Genomic DNA, 20,546 nt, shown 5'->3' on the forward strand with positions numbered 1-20,546 from the left:
CCACTAAGCTTATTTTCATATGGCAATTTTTAGCTGAAATGCTGAAAAGTCATGAACAAAGAATATTTAGAAAAAATTTCCGCCTTTTGTTATAACTTTTTTGAAAATGAAGCTAAAAACAAGCGGATTTCTGGAATCATCTCCGTTTTAATTTTCATGTAGGGTCCACCTTCAAAATTTTTTTATATCACTAACCATTTTTGAGATATAAAAATTGATGACAATTTATTAGGCGCGAAAAAATGCCAAGTACTATATCTTGGAAAATATTGAAAATCAAAAAAACTTTTCAACGTGGACTACACTTTAAAAGTTAAAAGAAGTCCAGCGCAACAAATTTCATACTTCTACGAGCTGTGTAACTTGAGTTATGAGTACGTTCTTGAAAACATTTCTCAAGCAACATTTTTCATCATATCTCAAGTTTGAGACGTCCTATGAAGATGAGACCAACTTCAATGAATTTCCCGTAAAAATCTGATCTAGAATATATCTTTTAATTTAAAAATGCTCAACTGTATCATGAAAGGCGATTTTTTGCAAAAAATATTCCCCACTTTCGCCTCCAACTTTGAAGGCTCATAACTTCTGAAGTTTTAATTTTTACATATCCTTGATTATATTCAAAATTCATCCCTCCTCAAGGGCTATCTAATGAATACAATATTTTAGCCAAATTCTAAAAAAAGTTGTTTTTTTAAGTTCTGATGACAAGTTAAGTTGGAGCTTCTTGGACAATTTTTGAAACTGAGGAAATATTGAAGATTTTTTTACAAACACTATTTATTCTAAGATAATTTTTAAAGAGAAATCGTTTGCCACTAAACTTATCTTCATATGACAATTTTTAGCTGAAATGCTGAAAAGTCATGAACAATGAATATTTAGAAAAAATTTCCGCCTTTGGTTATATCTCCTTTCAAAATGAAGCTAGAAACAAGCGGATTTCAGGAATCATCTCCATTTTAGTTTTCATGTAGGGTCCACCTTCAAAATTTTTTTATATCACTAACCATTTTTGAGATATAAAAATTGATGACAAAAGATTAAGCGCGAAAAAATATCAAGTACTATATCTTGAAAACTTTTGAAAATCAAAAAAACTTTTCAACGTGGACTACATCTAAAAAGTTAAAAGAAGTCAAGCGCAACAAGTTTCATACTTATACGAGCTTTGTAACTTGAGTTATGAGTACGTTCTTAAAACTTTATCAAAACTTTTTTTCTTATCATATCTCAGGTTAGAGTGGTCCTATGAAGTTGGAATTACTTTCAATGAATTTCTCGCAAAAAATTGATCTAGAATCGTTACATTAATTTTATAAATCTTGTTCAATTCGTGAAAGGCGATTTTTTGCAAAAAATATTCCCCACTTTCGCCTCCAACTTTGAGTGCTCATAACTTCTGAAGTTTTAATTTTTAAATATCCTTGATTATATTCAAAATTCATCTCTTCTCAAGGGCTATCGAATGAATATATTTTTATGCCAAAATTCTAAAAAAAAATTTTTTTTTACAACACTCTGTTGAATGTGTCTATAAATGAAAATTCATATTAACAAAATTTAATTGTTAACTATTTAAAACTTTTAAATATGAAAAATAATTAACAGATACAGTTTAATTAAAGTGATTTATTGTAGGAAATATTTTAATTATCATAAAGAATTAATTTTTAGCAAATCATAAATAAAGTCACACTTATTTCTTTTATAATAATTGTTTTATTTATACTCATAAGTTTTATTTTTTTTAATAAAAATTGTTTAGAAAAATCGTTTAGCTATTATGTTATACTAAGCTTATTTAGTTAGAATTTTTCAGAAAAAATATGATCTCTTAATTAATATGAACTTATGATGAAGACTATTAGTATCAAAAATGATTTATTTAATAGCTAAGGTACAAAAATAAATTTAACAATATAATAGAAAAAAAAGAAAATAACATTAACAAAAATAATAACAATTATAACAAATTAAAAATTAATCATATAATCCATATCTATTCAAATTTTTGTGGAATCTATTGATAATATCGTGTAACTTGGATCTTCTTAATTTTTTATTTTCTTCCTCTAAGCTGCAATATTTCTCATATATTGGTTCAAAAACTTTTGCAATTTTTTGAAAATCTTGGGTCATTTTTTTATCATCTGTTTTATTTATCAAATCTTTTCTGATAACACAAACTGCAGCATCAAGAATAATATAAGTAATAAATGTAGTTGAAGAATTAAACTTTTCTCCTACAATTTTCAATAATTCAACAACCGTTGATGTATAATTTCCCGGATGTTTTTTAATTGGAGCTAATGGAATAATAAGAGTATCTGGTTTCTCTTTATTTTCAAAACATTGTTTAACTTGTTCAACAATTTCATTTGAAGAATTATCTTCTCCAATATTACGTGCCAAATTAATATAAAAATTTGAAACCTTATCACAAACTCTTTTTCCTTGAACAGAGTGTATATTTGAAGCAAAGGAAAAAAGTTCTTGACGCACTTCAACAATTATATCATTTGAAATGGTTAATTTTTTACAATTTTCAATTATTCTATCTATAATTTTCTCCAAAATAGTAACCAACTCAATACTACTTTCTTCTGATGAAAGACTTTGAACAGAAGCAACAAAAGAATTTAATGTATTTATAAGTACAACATGTTTGTCATTAGAAAGACAAGTTGAAGTCAATATTTCTAAAAGCTGGATAACTCTTCCTTTAAAAACAACACTTTGTCTATTAAGTTGTTTCTTTATTTCTTTTCTAGATGTTATATGTTGCTTAAAAACTGCAGAAATAGCTTTATCTAGTTCAAGCATTGCATCATCATCTAATTCCATCTCATCATCAACATTTTCATTTGATAAAGCCTTTCCTAAAGCAACTTCAAGAGCACTTTTTAAATTAGGGTCTACTTCTTCATCGCCACTTTCTTCCTCATCAGATAAATTTTCTTCTTCAATATCAGAACAATCATCTTCCTTTTCATCATCTTCTTCTTCCTCATCTTCTATATCTTCCATTTCTTCATTATTAGCATTACCTAGAAGATTACTATTTTTTTGACCAATAGTGCTAATTAAAAATTCAAATTCAGCTTCATTAAAATCTCCAGCCATATTAGTAAAAAAGTAGTATACAATATTTTTAAACACTTTTGATTCTCTAGATAACAAAGCAAGTATGATATCTAAAAGTTGTTCTGAATCAAAAGCTGTTCCTTCAAGATGTCTTAGTTCACTAATAATTTTTGAAAGACTTTCTTTTTCATCAATATTTGACGAAAAACTAAGAATGATTAATAGAAGTTTAACTGTAATGACAAAACTTTCATTTGGAGATTTAATCTTATCAGAAGAAATAAGTTTATAAAATTCTTTAACAATATCTTTCATATCATCCTTAATTTCTACTTTTGAAATTTGATTGTCTTGTTTTTTTATAGCAAAAAATGAACTAATAATATCTGCTACAATATTTTCCAAAACTTTGTTATCTATGTTATCCTTATTTTCAATCAAAAATGTTACAAGTTTTTTTATTACATTTTTGTCATTTGAATTTATTATAGAATGAGATATTTTTTTTAACAAACTTGAATCTTCCTTATACATTTCAATAAGATTGTCAAAAGGTAACTTTTTAAGTAAAGATTCTTCAAAATTGAAATTACCCTGACCAATCATAGAATCAAAATTTCCTTTTGATATTTTTCGACACATTTTGATTATTTCAATAAGTTCAGAAGTATTACAATTTCTAGCTTCAATGTTATCATAAATTTGTTTAATTAAATCATGAACAATAGGTGTAACAAGTCTTTTTGTAACTCCACTAAATTTACATAAATTAAAAACAACTGAAATAAAAGATTCACTAAAAATTTTTGAAATAGGAATATTTTCATGTTTCAAAGCAATTGGTATACACATTGAATATCTATCTAATTTTTTCAAATAATCTTCTTTTCCTGTATTAGCAAAAGGTTCAATAACATTTTCATACACCTTTGGTATTCTTGTCAAAATATCAATGAATTTGACTCTCCAAGCAAGATCGCAATCTCTTAATGCATTTATTAACTCTACATAATGTTTTTCACTAAATTTAAATTCTCCTTTATTACCAATATAATTGCAATTTTTGGATAAAATTTTTCTATGAGCTGTAGGAAGTCTAGACAATAACCATATAACTTCAATAGTAATACCATCACCTTTTAACATATTCCAATAATTTTTTGAAAATTGATCACTATTCATATTTGTTACTATTCCAGCAATAACTTCATAAACATAAACTTTTAACAAAGGTGACCTTTGAACAATCTCCATCAATTTTTCAATAATATGTTTAATATTATCACCATCTGAATATTTTCCACATTTAACCAAAGCACTGTACAATAAAACTTTAGCAACGTCAAGAGAATGAATGGTAACACAATTGTGTTGACTATCAATTTTCTCAACAATTATTTGCTCCAATGAAAATAATGCATAGTCATTTGAATATTTTTTTAACATTTCTGTTAATAAACCACTATATCCTATACGTACACAAGCACGAGAACTTGTTAATCCCTCAATACATCTTTCAACAACATACTTTTTATGTTTTAGAATTTCCTAAATAATTTTTAAATTTAATAATTACATAAAAGTGGGAAAAAAAACATACAGAATGATTAATTATACTATCAATAGCTTCAATTCTTTTCTCCGAATCATACTCAGCTAACAAATAAAAATTATCTAAAATTTCTGTTGGTGGACGCATCATTTAATAATATTTTTAAATTATTAAATTAAAATTTTCAAACTTTATACAAAATATTTCACACTAAGAGTTGATATTGGTAAAGTGTTTATTCTTTAAACGTTTACAATTAGGAAAGTAGATTTCACTAGACTAATTAAATTATCTATTTTTCTTCTAATAAAATATGTTTTCTAAAATTATTCAATTTTTAAATGGTAAATATAGAAGAAATATACAATAAAAAAATATTTATATAACTATTTATAGCTTATCAAAGAATGATTGTGGAAATTCAACCATAACTTCCTCATCTCCATAGGAATATTCGTGTTGTAATAGACTTTCTTCACAGTTAAGTTCAATTTCTGAAACACCATTTATCAATTCATCAAAGTCACATTCTGTTTGATACCCAAAAGAAGAATTCGCATAAGATAAATTTGTACAGGAACTCTGGGTATCATCTAATGACAATTCTGATGAAATGCTTGGTAAGCGAAATGTATCTTTTTTAACTGGGGAACCTATATTTTCCATATCAGCGATGAATTCAAAATCATAAGATTCATCTTCTATTGTGTACAAGGCCTCACCAGCAGAAGGTACCCTCTTGACATTTTCAAGAGAATCCAAAAGATCTTCAGTCGAATGGACAAGAAGAAGATGGAGAGGAATTGCATCGAGATTTTTTGCGAAATATCTCTGTTCTATTTCTATATCTGTCAAAATTTCATATTTCTCTCCATTTTCAAAACAACTTAGGACGTCATCGATTATTTTTGTACGCTCACTTTCATTAATCCATTTAAAGAAATCTTCTTTTTCATCACTATCATCTTCTTGATAGCGCTTATGTTTATCTTCATTCTCAATCCAGTCATATATTTTGTCGACAACTTCCTCAATATCTGGATTAAGTTTATTACCATTAGAGTCAAATATTAATGAGTCAATATCATTAGACGATTCAAATTGTCTTTCATGAGGAGATAAAATATCTAGAAAAATTAAAATATAAACATAAAATCGATAACTTACTGTTATTGTTTTGATTAATACCTAAAACGACATTTGAATTTTCGTCATATTCTTGAGCATTTTGAGCATCCGGAACAATACTTTGTTTCCTGCTTATAGTACCACTTTCAGAAGACAACTCTTCATACTGTATTCTCGGAGTAGATGTTAAACAACGAGAGTTTCTGGGAATTGAATACGAAGTCATCATCGTTAAAAAAAAACTAACACCTGGGTACAATACACTTAATTTAATCTTTTATATCAAAGTAATGTCATCAAAAATTTGATTACTTTTAAAAATCAAAAATATGTTACACGACTTTTATTATGGTTTATTATATATTGGGATAAAAATATTTCTTGTAGAAATGTAATATGAAGTATATACAATTAAATAAAAGTTACTTAATTATGTTGGTAGCCGTTTCTGATGAACATTGTTGACAAGTTTTTTTTAAGCGTGGTGTATTGTTGGTAATAAAGTTACTTTCTGAAATGCAAAAACGATCAACCGAGAGTATTTTGATAAATATCAACTAATTCAGATTTAAATATTTGTGCCCATATTTACAACTTACAATATCTTTTCTTTTAAAATACAATTAAAAATTTTAAAAATGAATTTAAATGTAACGACTTTTGAAACTAAAAAAATTTTTATTTAGGAATAACAAATTAAAAAAAAAATTTGCTATCAATTTACATTTTATGTTAGCATTATGTATTTCCAAGGATGTATGATAGTAAAAGCAATCCAAACATATCTTTATTTTATCTCTTCTATTTACGTTTGACAATAAAAAAAAGACTAGAAATTGCTACAGAATAAAACACACGTGAATTGTTTTAATTGTAAAAACAAATTCATAAACATTAACATATAAGTAATTACAAAACAATATATCTTTTACAAAATTGTTTAATGATAATACACTTTTTATTTCTATATCCTTTAAAACGAATCAAATTGGATATTTATCAACATTGAAGAATACCTAAAATTTCCAATGAATATTATTCTTTTGGAGTAGTGTTGTTATCAGTAAAATCACCAGATTCAAGTTCTAATATTTCATCAGTCTTTATTGCTTCTAATTTTACTGTAGGAATTTGAATATTAAATTTACTTTTATCATTAAAATTTTCAAATAATAATGTACCCCACATATGACTTCCTTTAGGATATGGTAATTCAATAACACTACTATATTGAAGACAAGGATTTTCTTTAGTTAAATATGGATTCTTCTAAGAATATATAAAAAAAACATATTTTAAAAATAAACTTACTACATGTGTATCACCTTTAATACTTTTTTCACTAGTATTATTCATACTAAAAAGTTTTAATCTTGTTTCTGATAGAAAAACACAATTTGTTTCATCTAAATTGTGTACCCTAATAACATATCTCCAACAATGATTTTCATTCGAACTTGTTATGCTTTTTCCAAGATAGAATATTGTTATCGTCATTTGAATGTTATTTTCAGTAGTTTGGTATGCACATTGGGGATGAATAAAGGTATTTGGGGCATTATCATAACTAGCTTTTCCTTGTTTATTCATTGTATATACAAAACCATCAGTTTTTGAAGATTTCTCTATAGAAAATAACCTTTCAAAAAGGTCATGTTCAATAGGTTTCACATTTGACAATGGCATATAAGGTATAACATCTCCATGCATTACCAAATCCATTCCTAATATGTGTGATAAAGCTTTTTCCCTTTTATCGTCATTTCCATCAAGATATGCAGTTAATGTTGTTGGCATGCGCTATTAAAATTAAAAAATTATTACAAAATCATTATTTAAAAACTACCATTGATTTCCAGTCTTCTCTATGAATAAAGACTTGATAAGATGGTATAATTTTGTGTTTTGTTATATCAGTACCTCCACGGGCTCCATAAAGTTTAGTCTCGAAATTACGAAAAATTACACCACGATAGCCAAATATTTTATGAATAAATAATTGTCCACTTTTATATGTTCCACTTTTTAATGTACCCATAAGTTTACCTAATAATTTCAATCCATTATCAGAGGTAGATGATGGCGGTAACTTTCCACCAGATCCAAATCTTACCATTGATGAAAGACTTGTTGAAATCCAACGTTTATTCACTGTATTTTGGTAATATAACATTATCTAAAAATATTTAAATTTATGTTTTAATAATTTTATAAATCAGTATCAAGAATAAACAAATAATTAATGGTGTTTTTACCATGATTTTTTTAAAAAATAAAATATAATTACATTTATAATATGTATAGATAACAACAAGAACAGATATACGACTATCATTTATAACACAACTTGATTAGACATATAGTAGAGAAAAATAATAAAATTTAAAAAATAAATATTTACCAGTCATATGTCTTGTACGTCTAAGATAATAAAATCCATAAAATATTAATCATAAATATCATATTTACTAAACTCCTAATATTTATTATACCTATTCAAATTTTCTTCTATTTTTTTTTAATTCCAGTATGAATTGAACATATACCTAAATTTAAATTTTCATATGTTACATCTTCAAATCCTTCATCTTTAATCATTTTTGCAAATTCTTCTTGATTAGGAAATTTACGTATACTTTCAACAAGATATTTATAACTATTATAATCTGATGCAAGAATTTCTCCAAGAACTGGAATTATATTAAAACTATAAAAATCATATAAAGGTGAAAGTGGTTTAGCTATCTGTGAAAACTCAAGAACAGCCAATTTTCCATCTGGTCGAAGAACACGATAAGCTTCTCTCAAAACTTTATCAACATGTGTACAATTCCTAATACCAAAGGCGATAGTATATAGATCAAAAGTATTATCTTCGAAAGGTAACAATTCAGCATTTCCACATTCCCACTTCAATTTACTTTTATCCAATGATTCATCCTTTTCAGCTCTCATTTTGCCAACATCCAACATATTCTGATTAATATCTAAAATTGTAACATTTCCTGTACCATTTCTTTTCTGTATCATTTTCAATGCTCTAAAAGCAATATCACCTGTACCTCCTGCAACATCTAACATTTTTGTATTACAAGTAGGATTTAATCTTTGAATAAAATAATCCTTCCACAATCTATGAATACCAAGAGACATTGCATCATTCATCAAATCATATTTTGAAGCTACATTAGCAAAAACTGTATGAACTAAAATATCATTTTTAAATAATTTCTTTATTATATTTATTTTTTACCCTTTTTTTCCTTATCTTTTTCATCAACTTCCTGAAATCCAAAATGAGTTGTTGTTGTTCGGGTAGAAATTATAGAATAATTTATTTTAGGTGTAAATTTCGAAAGAATGTTCAATTTTTTCATAGACTGTACCAGGTTCATTTTACACTTTTTTTAGTTAAAAAATTATCTTAAAAAAATAACTAAATTTTGATATACAAGAATTAAAGAGATATTAACGTACATTACTATACTCATTTTTCCACACCAATAGTGTAACATTTCTCCCCAAGACTTAACAACTTTTCTCAAGATGTTTACATTAATTTGTAATAAATTTGATACGATAAATGATGTTGGTAGAATGCTTTTGTGGAGATTTTAGATATGTTCCATTATAAAGTCATTAGGATTAATGTAAATAGATTTGTTACTTGTATTAAATGGCGGCACAAGGTAGTAGATTCATTATGGTTATCCCAAAACTAAAATATTTAGGCAAATTTTTAATAAAAGATCTAAAAAGAGCACCTTTTTATTCTGGTAATTTGATGAAAGGTTAGTTTTTATACAGTCATATAAAAAGCAATCATTTCAATAATATCTTTTAAGTGTCAGTCTTCTTCTTCCTGATCTCTTGTTTCATGCATACGTTTACTTCTATTAAATGTGCTTTAATCCTTTATCAACGTTTGCATTTATCATGTAACACGAAGTAAAAGACACATCTTTTCTACCAGTGTTTTATATTATTTTTTTTTTTATAAATTTAGCTGCTTACTATATTTTGTGATAATTTTTATGTGATAGCCTCATTTTTACATAATTTTTTTTTATTTTTATATGTCATACTTTCCTTCAGAATATACTCATTCTGTGATCATTGATCTATTTCTTATTTTAAATGTTACTTGTAGATCCATTTATTATTACATTCTAACGATTCTCATCAAAAGTTTGATCTTCTTTAAGACATTTAACCGCAAGCGAAATACCAGACAGTGAAATTGTCTACCATAGAAAGATATTCACCAAACACATTTCACAATCAATTATATGTTAAATATTTTGTAAAGCTGAATTGTCATTGTTTTTGCGAGAACAACTTTAATTCAAACACTGGACGTATCTATATATATAGCCATCTTGGATTTACTTACCTATCATTTTACTGGTAGAATTACTGCTGATATTTCGTAATCTTCGTGGGTTCTTTTGCAACCAAAAAAAAAGTGATTAAAGGATATCTATATCAAATAATTTTATTTATTAACTATGGTACCCACAATTAATGGTAGTAATTATCAAGATATCTCGGACAATATTTTTCCTGATAAAGTATGGATGAATATCTTTCAATACATTCCGTTGAAACAAAGAATTAGTACTTTCTCCTTAGTATCACGTGCAGTAAGAGATTTGGTTAGAAAATCTGTTAAGGAGGTTGCCTTCTACAGAGAGGACATGGACTATTTGGATGACAATCGGCTTAATCTTTTTTTGCGCCAGTATGGTTATTATTTAAAATATATCAACTTGGATTTATTCAAAGCTACTCTTTGTGTAAGTTTTATCATCATTTTGATTATTTAATTGTGTCATCGAATTCCTTTATCTTTAGACTTCACAAGGTAATTGGAGACAAACAGTCTTGAATATAACATCCATTGGTAAAAACATAACTTCTTTGGATGTTTTAGTATGTGATCGCCATAAACTCCGTGATACTGATGTTATGAAGATCTTTAAGTTTTGTAACAAACTTCAAATGATTCGGATTGATGCTCAATTTTTAACTGGATACTGTTTTGCCAATGCACCAAAGACTATTCAACATTTAGAACTGGATATGTGTTTCCGTTTCTCTGCTGATGCTTTAACAAAATTACTTAATTTGAAACGTTTGAAGACTCTTCACATGTCTCAAATGCTTGTACTTAGTGATGAACTTGTTGGTAGAATGGTTCAAAGACTTAACTATTTGGAAACTTTATCTATTGTATCTAATGTTCAGTCCAAGTATGAAAATTTAACAACTGAAGGATTGTCTGAACTAGCATACCTTCCACGACTTTCTTCATTTAATGTAGAAGGTTTTGAAATTGTTAATGATGACTTCTTGAGATTAATTGTAGATGATAAGTATAGTTTTAAGGAACGTATTGAAAGATTGTCCCTCGCTTTCTGTAACAATATAACTTCTACTGGAATTAGCCATTTGGCTAAATGTAAGAACTTAAGTGCTCTTAATTTGGATGGTATATCTAAGAATGATCTTTCTGGAGGCCTTGTTGCTGCTTCTGCCCACGGAGGTTGGCAAAAATTGTTGGTTGCTGATGGAACGAATTTCTCTGTTGATGCCCTTATTAGTGTTATCCGAAATTCCAGAGGTCTCCGATTTTTAGATATGTCTAATTATAAGGAATTGAACGGAAGTAACTATGTCAGACGTTTTAGTGAACTTTTTCATGATCCTGAATTTATCACTTGCCGCCCCCCAATGGTCATATTAACTGAGAATGCTGAAGCATGGACGTCTGTTGGACCAGTTCTTGGCGATGATCCTAACTCTCCACCTAAGCTTCGTATTTATTCATTGTTTACTGACTGTATTTACAAAGAAAAAATTGCACCTTATTCAGTTGTCAGTGGAGATTGTGTCGGTCAAATTTGTCCTGGATACTTGGAACCTGAGCTTCGTATCGGAAATAGATATCGTACTCTTTGGGCTTACATAGGACCAAATGCTTCACCTAAGATAGCTAACACCAACAATTCCAATAATAATGAAAAGGTTCATGAAAATGTTGGAAGTTCTAAAAATAATTTTATGAATCGTAATAATGTTTATACTCGTTATGGTAACAACGGCAATACTAATTCAACTTTTGGAAGAAAACCATTTTCTACTAACAGAGGAGGAGGAAGACGCGACTACAATGGTCGTTTTGGACAGGAACATCAATTTCGTCATCTGAAATCATATGGTGATTCTGGGGATGAATTTGTTGTTAAGAACGTCAGTAATCAATATGACATGAAACATCATAATGTACAACAACATCATCAAAATCAACAACAACAACAACAATCCCTTCAACACCATCAAGGACAGATTACACACAATTTTTGGAGAAAGAATAACAAATTCAATGGTGGTAGAGGAAATCTTTTCGAGGATAAGATTAATACCAATTTTACCAGCACACCACATTTGCAAAGAAATTATGAGGAATTCAATTTCAGACCAAAATTTGAGCAATCTCCAATTCCTTTAAACAAGAATGGAGATAAAAATGATGAAAATGTATTGAACTGTAGTCAATCTTCTACACTGAATGATTGTTTTAATTCTTTTGAACATGGTAACCCGAAGTTGGATTACTCCAATTTCTCACCATTTAAAACATTCAATGATAGCTTCAATGGATCAAAGGAACGTTTTTCTAGTTTTGGTCTTACTTTTGGTTCTGACACACCACCAGAATCATCTCCATTCCGCCAATTTTCTTTTGATAGTCCTGATACAAATTTTCCAGCTATGAATTTGTTCTAAGGAGTGAACAAAATAATTGTGAACGGTAACTTCTTTATTAATGTATATTTTTATGCTTTGACTTTCATATAGCTGTATCCACCTCCTCTCCATTATAGTAATTAAGAAGTAATTGTATAATTCTATTTTTAGTATATTTTATTTTCAATTTCATAATATATACTATCAGATTATTTATATATAATAAAATAAAAAGTACATATATTTATTGTTTTGTTAGTACAATTTTGTTATTTTTTATTATTATTATTGATTTAATGTGTTGCTTATATTTTTTAAATTAATATCGTATTCTAAGAATCCTTTGACTCTTAATAATGCTTCACTGTTATGAAGGAAATTTGTATTTTTTTTACTAAACACAGTATGACAAAAAGAAACATTTGCTGCAGCTTTATAAATTTCAAAGGATGTTGAATACGAAACATTTGTGGCAAGTTGATTTCTTACAATTAAAATAGGAACATTTATTTTTGATACAGCTTCACAAGTATTAAAGTCTTTCTTATATTTAGAATACTTTTTATATTTTTGATTATTGTAAAATTTATCTTTATAACAAAGATGTTCTAACATTGTATTTGGTGTTTCAAATAAAATTAAACCACTAATATCTGTTTCACTAACTGTTATATTAGCTGACAAAGTTCCACCTAATGATGAACCCCATAAAATTATTTTATCTTTTTCTATTCCAAGTTGAGTATTTACATAATTTATTATTGTTTTTAAATTATTTTGTAAATTCTCAATAGATGGTGTACCAGAAGTCATGCCATAACCACTATAATCATAAGTAACAAAATTTACATTTAAAAATTCTGCTACATTTTGAATATGTGGAAAAATATTTGTATGATGATATAAATTAGTATCTTCTGTATGTGAATATATTATCGTATACTTAGGATTAGAATTCATTAAAACATAACTTCCAGCAATTACCTATAAATTTTATATCTATTAATTAAATTTTCAAACATACATCATTTTTAGAAGTAGAAATTAAAAAATGTTTAATATAAGAAAAAGAACATTCTGGGTAATGTTCTGGAATCATTTTATATGATGTATTTTTTAAAAAACTATTTGTGGTATTTGAATTATCATGATAATTATCTAAATTTTTTACCAGATAATATTTGTTTGGTGGAGATTTCCATACCTTTTGACATAACATATCACTATCAAAATATTTTTTAACTTTCATTTGTATACTTTTTTTAATATTTTCTAAAATATGTTTTCCATTTACACAACCAAGATTTATAGAATTATTATTAATAAAATTATTTTTAATTTCTTTACACGAACATTTACTATTTTTTTTTAAATATTTTAATTGTTTTAAAAATTTTTCATCTTTTTTTGTTAAAATTATTTTTCGTTTAGGTACATTATAATTAAAAGTATTAAATTTAGTTGATAATATTGATAATTTTTTATAGTCAGTATCACTTGTTACAACACTTAAAATATCGCTAACTTTCTTATCTTCTTCACATATAAAAGTTCCTTCAATAGATGATGAATAATGGTGAGTAAAAGAGCAAGAACATTTTTGTAATATACTTTCTGTAAATTCTGTAAAATTATCGCCTTCTAACATATAACTATTATTTAACTTTTTACAGATATTAACATTTTTATTACAATCATTTTGTATGATCATTATTTAAATTAAAAATACAATATATTTATGTTAAAAAAAAATTAGATACATAAATGTTATAAAGTATATAAAAATTTTGAAAAGAAATAACAGATTATATCTTATTTATAATATAAATTTTAAAATAATATATTAAAATTTTTATGATAATATTAATTTTTAATAAATATTTATTCATATTTAATCTATTAAAGATAAATTAAAATATTGCATGTTAGTTTATGTACAATTTTTTTATTATAGAAAATCACATTTTTGTTGTAATGGTAAATAAATAGATAATAATTTTTTTTTTTAATATTTTTATTTTATTTGTAGACGAAGGTAAATATAATTATTATAAACATACTATATTCTTCATAAAAATTTATTTTTTTTTGTCAATGGCATCAAAAAATGTTTAAAACTATTATAAACATTAATTTATAATTTTTTTAAATAATATTTTTAATCATAAAGTCAATTGATAATGATACTCTAACAATAATTACCTTATCAATAACAATACATTTTTTTTTACCATAATTTTAAAAGTAGTTTTAAATTTTTATATAATTTGTAATTTTATTTTACAAATTTATAAAGGCAATCAGTGTTATCATTAAAATTACATTAATGCAAAAATTATTAAAAAATTTTCTATTAACTTATAATGAAAATTGATAAAAATTTATTTAATTAATGAAAATGTTAATCACTTATCATAATTATAAATTTATGATAAAAATTTTAAGAAAAGTATTATAAATAATATATGAACATTTTTTTTTAAAGAAAAAGGTAATTAAACTTCTTAAAAAAAAAGGAAGTAAAGTATCATGAAAAATTATATAAATCGAAAAAAATATGGTATTAAATTTTTATCATAAAATGTCATTTCTAGTTGAAAAGTTTGTTTACCTAAGTAATATTAATAATTATATAAAATATCTTTTATATAATAATGTCTTTGGAAAAAAGATATTTATTTTAAAAATCTTAATTTATATTAATATTTAATATATATATGGTAATAAAAAAAGTTCATTTATTAGTTCTTTTAACTATCATACTATATTATTTACAATAAAATGGTAATTACTTTTTGATATCAATTATTTAGTTTATAACTAAATAAAAGGTATATTTAATTTAAAAAAAAAAAAGAGGATGGGTTAAAGTTCTTTTAAGATAGGTATATTATGATGTATATATATATATATATATTTATAGAAATTATAGAAAAAGATATGGCATAACATATAGCGGTATCTTAAATGTGTAATCACAATATATCATGAACATTTTTAATATTATATATATAAAAGGTATTGTGGGCCGCCTTCAAATCATATTCATGTATATATATATATATATATATATTATGATGATAAAAGCCAAGTCTCCACACTTCTTAACATAGCTTACTCTTAATGATAAAGCATTTGATCATGTGGGTTAAATTATTATTTCTTCCATGATGAATAAGACTCTTTATATGTTGTTTGTCTTGACTGTATGTCATTTCTTTAGTTGCTGTATCAACTTGGATCAGAATTTAAATATATCATTCTTAGAAGACAATCTTTTTAATAGATATGTATTTTATTACTGATATCAAAGAAATGTTTAAAATATTTATAAATATATATATATATATGTATTTATTATTTTATCTACGTCATTTTTATATGATATCTTTATAAATCAAAGAATAGTGTAGTAAAAGGATACATGTATTATTTATTAAAATAGCTTCTTTATCATAACTTTCACTATTTCTTCATACTTTATTATATTTTCCTATAAAGTCTTATCATAAATATTTTAAATTTATTCTTTTCTTAAATTATATTTATAGAATTTTTATTAAATATTATCAATAAAAATAAAACAAAAATATCTATTATTTTTTGAAAAAAAGTTATGCTACTTATTAATGAAATGAAGCGAAAACCATTAGATGAAATTTTTTATGGTACAGCCAAAAAAAATAATATATTTATTTTTAAAAATAAAGTTAATAATATTGTTGATGAAAAAAATCTTTATATAGAGGATCAACGTAGAGCTTCATTAATGATACCACCTTATAATACTGATAGTAGAGGTGTCCAAAAAAAGTAAGTATCATTTATTTTAATTTTTTTATTTTATTGTTAAATTTTTTTTTTTAAGATTTGGTCCATTAATACGTGAAATTAATGAGGAAGATTTATCATTAGGAGAGGAAGAGAAACGTTCATTAATTGATCATATATTTAAGGAATCTATTATTACTGAATGGCCAAAAGAAATAAATGAGGGAGATAAAAAAATTGAAATTGACTGTGCTCCATTAATACATAAAGCTAGATCTGTTAAGAAATGTAGAACACAACATCCAACTTTACGTGTAAAGTAAGCTTATTTACCTAACTTTATTCTTTCATCTTATCATAATAATATATACTCTTCTTAGAATATGTGGTGCTATAAAAGGTGATACAAACTCTTTTACAACAATAAAATATCTTAAAGTAAAGTTAACATTACGTAAATTTAAACCCGATGAAAGAGAAGATTCTGCGTAAGTCTTTTTTCCTATTTTTTTAAAATATTATTTTTTTCTTTTATTTTTATTTTCCTTTTTATAATATTTTAATTTGTCTTATCTTCTTTTAACTAAGTATAAAATTAAACAAATGAATTACCGTATTCTTTGTTAGTATCTCTTGTCTAATATAATGTATATATATATATATATATAAACATCAAAATTTATATTACATACATTAGATAGTATAGAGATAACATATATTATATATTTATATATATATGTATAATTGTCTTCTTATAGATCACCAGCTGGACATTTAATGTTAACATTAAGAGAAGGAACATCCACATACCGTGCACAACCATCACCATTAAAAATTTCTGAAGTTGGTGGTGTCTTAATATGTGAAATGAAAAATCCAATTGCTTCAGATCAATCAAATAATTTTGAACAAATTATGCATTCTATTGGTTTTCCAACAACTAATGAAGTAGAAAATAATTTTATTTATGATAAAGATATTTTAACAGTAACTTTTCCAGAAATTGTAAGTAATATATTTGCATTTTTTTTTATCAAATATTATTCAACATATTCGAATAATTCTTTTTTTTTTATAATTTATTATTATCATCATCAAGTCACGAGTTTCATTTTCTATTTTAAAATATTTTTTTTTTTTACAAAAGTTAAAATCTAATCAGAAAAAGTACTAAAAAATTTTTTTTTATAATTAAAATATCGTATATAAATATTATTTGGCCAATCCTAAAAATTTTTATTTTTCTATAACATATTATAAAAATAACAAAAATTTTTAATTGTAGGGAATGAAGATATTTTCAATGACTGATAGAAGAGCATTAACAACACGATATGTATTGGAGGTAGATGTTGAGATGAATTTTGTTGATGGGCACACAATAAAACATGTAAGTTATGTTAAAAGATAACACTTGATTACGCATACAATTTTCTTTTTCATTTTAACAACTATACAAATAATATATATCTATAAATAATAACTATATATACAAATATGTATATATTTATGATAATACTTTAAACATATCATATTGTTCTTTCTCTTATCATAATTTTTTTTTGCAGAAAGTTTATACAAAAAATTTTTTGATTGCTATCACCAATGATCAAACTGAAGCACTTCTTAATTCAATTTTTTGGAGTAGATTAGGAAGTCCAGAAAGTTGTACAACAAGTAGATTAACAGAAAAAGAAGATATTGATCCACCATATATTAAATATGGTGTTCTTAAAATTGCTTTACAAAATTTTATGAAAGCTCAAGTTAATAATGCTAGAGAATTGGATAAGCATGAACTTTTGCATATACAATGTATGCTATTTTTACCAAGGTATTTTATTATATTTACCAAATATGCTATCATCTTATCAATAAACATTTTTGAGGGGTTAATTAATTTTTAATCTTTTATATTTTCATATATATATATACATATATATATATATAATATGACAAAGAAATATTTATTTTAAGAAATAATATCCCTTATATTATTAATGATAAATTATTTTAATATTAGAAAAGAAACTATAAAACAATCTTTTTATATAAAAGATAAATATGTATACAAATATAAATTTAATGACTTTTTAATTGTAGATTTATTAATATATCAAAAGAAGAAATGCTCGTTAAATTACAAGAACTATACACAAAAAATTTTCCAAGCAATATAGATATAAATAATTTCAATATAGAAAGTATAAGAAGAATATTATTAACAGATTTTGTATCAGATTCTGTTTCTGTTGACAAAAAAGAATTTATGACTAATCAATTAGTTTCATTAACAGATTGTTCAACAATCCTTGCACATCCATTATGGAATTGGTTTTATAGAACATATGAAATGATTGCTGATATTGGTCATAAGTTATGTACATCAGCACAAGTTATTGAAAAAAAAATATCTAAAAATAGAAGAATATCATTTAATTCACAATCATCAACAGCTATTGAAGATCCAATAACTATGGTATGGTTATTTAATCAACGTTTAATAACTTTTACCTCAAGGCAACATGCATATGATTTACTACGAAATCGATCTACTGATCCTGGAAGAGGTTCTATGATGTTAAGATTTTGTGAGGATAATCAAGGATTTATATCTTTCATCTTTGATCATAAAGATGGTAAACCGAGAATAGGCAGTATCTCAAGTGACAAGATCAAAGACAACAAAAAAGGTCTTCTTGGAGTGTTGATGGGAGATGATTATCCAAAATCTTATGAATATATGCTTAGAATAGAAGTAGATAATCATTTGTCGGCAATTAAAGAAGCTAAAAATCAACTTTTTAGTCAGTATCAGTCAAATATGAATGATTGTAATAAAAAAGTAATTAATGATCAATTATTCACTTCTGTTAATCCATCAAGTGGCGAAGAAGTTAAATTATTGTAAGATAATCTATATTTGTGATTAGATATATTTATATATATATATATTAATTATATATTGTTTTTTATTAAATGTTGTTATCAAAGTAATATATTGTTTATTTTAGTTAAGTTAAATTTTTTATTTTGAAATATGATATAATATTATATACATATATAATGACATTTAATTGATATTAGGGTATTTAATAAGTTTTATTGTCACTTATATATTTGATTTAGATTGTAAATTTGATTATAATTATCCTTATATAAATCAAACCTCAACACATTTTTATTCTTTAGTATTTTGTTGAATAATGATATTATATAATTTATTATAATTACCCATCATCTAAATCTAACTTTTAGGAATGTTATGTTTATTTAATTAACATAATCACCTGTCCCTATAAATTTTATTTTTCCCCTCCAAATACCTAAACATTTGACAGTTTCTTTTGTGTCAAATACAACAAACGGTCCAGACATTTGTTTTTAAAAATGATATCAATATCATATAAATTAAATTTTAAAAAAAATATATATTATATAACCACAAAACTATAACCGCTTAATTTTATTGTTTACCATTTAATTTATATATATATAAAATTCAAAATATTTTTATATTTTTGTTATAATTTAATTTGATTTAATGCCATTGTTTATTAAAGATTAAGAATATAGCTATTTTAAAAATATATCTTTAAATCACATCTGTCCTTACATGATCTCCACCCCAAAATTCTTGAGTAATTGTCTTTTTAAATTAACAAGTGGACAGAACCTCTTATTACTTATCCTCTTCATCAACGGCATTTTAATCTTTTTGTTTTATTAGCTAACAGAGAAATAGTATGCTTGAATATGGTGAAAATAGATATTAGGTAACTTTTACTATATAAAACTTCACCAGATTGTTACGTTATGTATCAATAATGAATACGTAATCAGGACACGTAAATAGATTGACTTTTTTTTTGTTTAATATATTATATATATTAAAAAATAATTTATTTAAAAAGAAAACATTTATATTCTAATTAAATATATTTTTCTCATCATACTTTAATTTAAACTTTGTTACTATATTATTATTTAATAGTACATTTGTACCTTATTAAAAGAATTTTTTATTTTTACCTTTTATCAACACACCTTTTTTTTTCTGTACCTCATTTAAATTGTTAACGTTGGAAAAAAGTTATTTTAGTGTATGATGTTAAAAATTAATATGTAACTCTTTTAAATGTATTTTACAGTGTGAGAAATTTAAATTATCTACTTTTTAATTTTATAATAATAATATTAAAAAAATATCTTATCAAAATTTTTTTATAATTTAAAATTAATATTTTATATCTTT

At 24.7% G+C, this 20,546-nt stretch overlaps 7 protein-coding genes across 7 annotated transcripts; 2 read left to right on the forward strand and 5 right to left on the reverse strand.

Moving 5' to 3' along the window:
• Positions 1-1,986: 1,986 nt before the first annotated feature.
• Positions 1,987-4,789, reverse strand: SRAE_1000297300 (DNA polymerase V family and Armadillo-type fold domain-containing protein; the record flags this gene model as incomplete). Its single annotated transcript, XM_024650111.1, has 2 exons — positions 1,987-4,638; positions 4,691-4,789. 2 exons carry the CDS (start codon positions 4,787-4,789, stop codon positions 1,987-1,989), a joined length of 2,751 nt encoding a protein of 916 aa, XP_024503921.1.
• A 243-nt stretch (positions 4,790-5,032) lies between these two features.
• On the reverse strand, positions 5,033-5,996 carry SRAE_1000297400 (Hypothetical protein; the record flags this gene model as incomplete). Its single annotated transcript, XM_024650112.1, has 2 exons — positions 5,033-5,769; positions 5,810-5,996. 2 exons carry the CDS (start codon positions 5,994-5,996, stop codon positions 5,033-5,035), a joined length of 924 nt encoding a protein of 307 aa, XP_024503922.1.
• An 809-nt stretch (positions 5,997-6,805) lies between these two features.
• SRAE_1000297500 (ApaG domain and Hemimethylated DNA-binding domain-containing protein) lies at positions 6,806-7,943 on the reverse strand (the record flags this gene model as incomplete). The annotated part of the gene is made up of 3 exons (XM_024650113.1): positions 6,806-7,039; positions 7,082-7,570; positions 7,617-7,943. 3 exons carry the CDS (start codon positions 7,941-7,943, stop codon positions 6,806-6,808), a joined length of 1,050 nt encoding a protein of 349 aa, XP_024503923.1.
• A 335-nt stretch (positions 7,944-8,278) lies between these two features.
• On the reverse strand, positions 8,279-9,147 carry SRAE_1000297600 (2-methoxy-6-polyprenyl-1,4-benzoquinol methylase, mitochondrial; the record flags this gene model as incomplete). Its single annotated transcript, XM_024650114.1, has 2 exons — positions 8,279-8,976; positions 9,024-9,147. 2 exons carry the CDS (start codon positions 9,145-9,147, stop codon positions 8,279-8,281), a joined length of 822 nt encoding a protein of 273 aa, XP_024503924.1.
• A 1,131-nt stretch (positions 9,148-10,278) lies between these two features.
• On the forward strand, positions 10,279-12,657 carry SRAE_1000297700 (F-box domain-containing protein; the record flags this gene model as incomplete). Its single annotated transcript, XM_024650115.1, has 4 exons — positions 10,279-10,566; positions 10,625-12,521; positions 12,564-12,584; positions 12,632-12,657. 4 exons carry the CDS (start codon positions 10,279-10,281, stop codon positions 12,655-12,657), a joined length of 2,232 nt encoding a protein of 743 aa, XP_024503925.1.
• A 148-nt stretch (positions 12,658-12,805) lies between these two features.
• SRAE_1000297800 (Hypothetical protein) lies at positions 12,806-14,168 on the reverse strand (the record flags this gene model as incomplete). The annotated part of the gene is made up of 2 exons (XM_024650116.1): positions 12,806-13,504; positions 13,545-14,168. 2 exons carry the CDS (start codon positions 14,166-14,168, stop codon positions 12,806-12,808), a joined length of 1,323 nt encoding a protein of 440 aa, XP_024503926.1.
• Positions 14,169-16,136: 1,968 nt separating this feature from the next.
• On the forward strand, positions 16,137-19,202 carry SRAE_1000297900 (Hypothetical protein; the record flags this gene model as incomplete). Its single annotated transcript, XM_024650117.1, has 7 exons — positions 16,137-16,333; positions 16,389-16,610; positions 16,672-16,779; positions 17,050-17,296; positions 17,577-17,681; positions 17,860-18,125; positions 18,395-19,202. 7 exons carry the CDS (start codon positions 16,137-16,139, stop codon positions 19,200-19,202), a joined length of 1,953 nt encoding a protein of 650 aa, XP_024503927.1.
• Between the last annotated feature and the right edge of the window lie 1,344 nt (positions 19,203-20,546).

Source organism: Strongyloides ratti (assembly GCF_001040885.1).
Source record: "Strongyloides ratti genome assembly S_ratti_ED321, chromosome : 1".
In the NCBI taxonomy this organism is placed as follows: domain Eukaryota; kingdom Metazoa; phylum Nematoda; class Chromadorea; order Rhabditida; family Strongyloididae; genus Strongyloides; species Strongyloides ratti.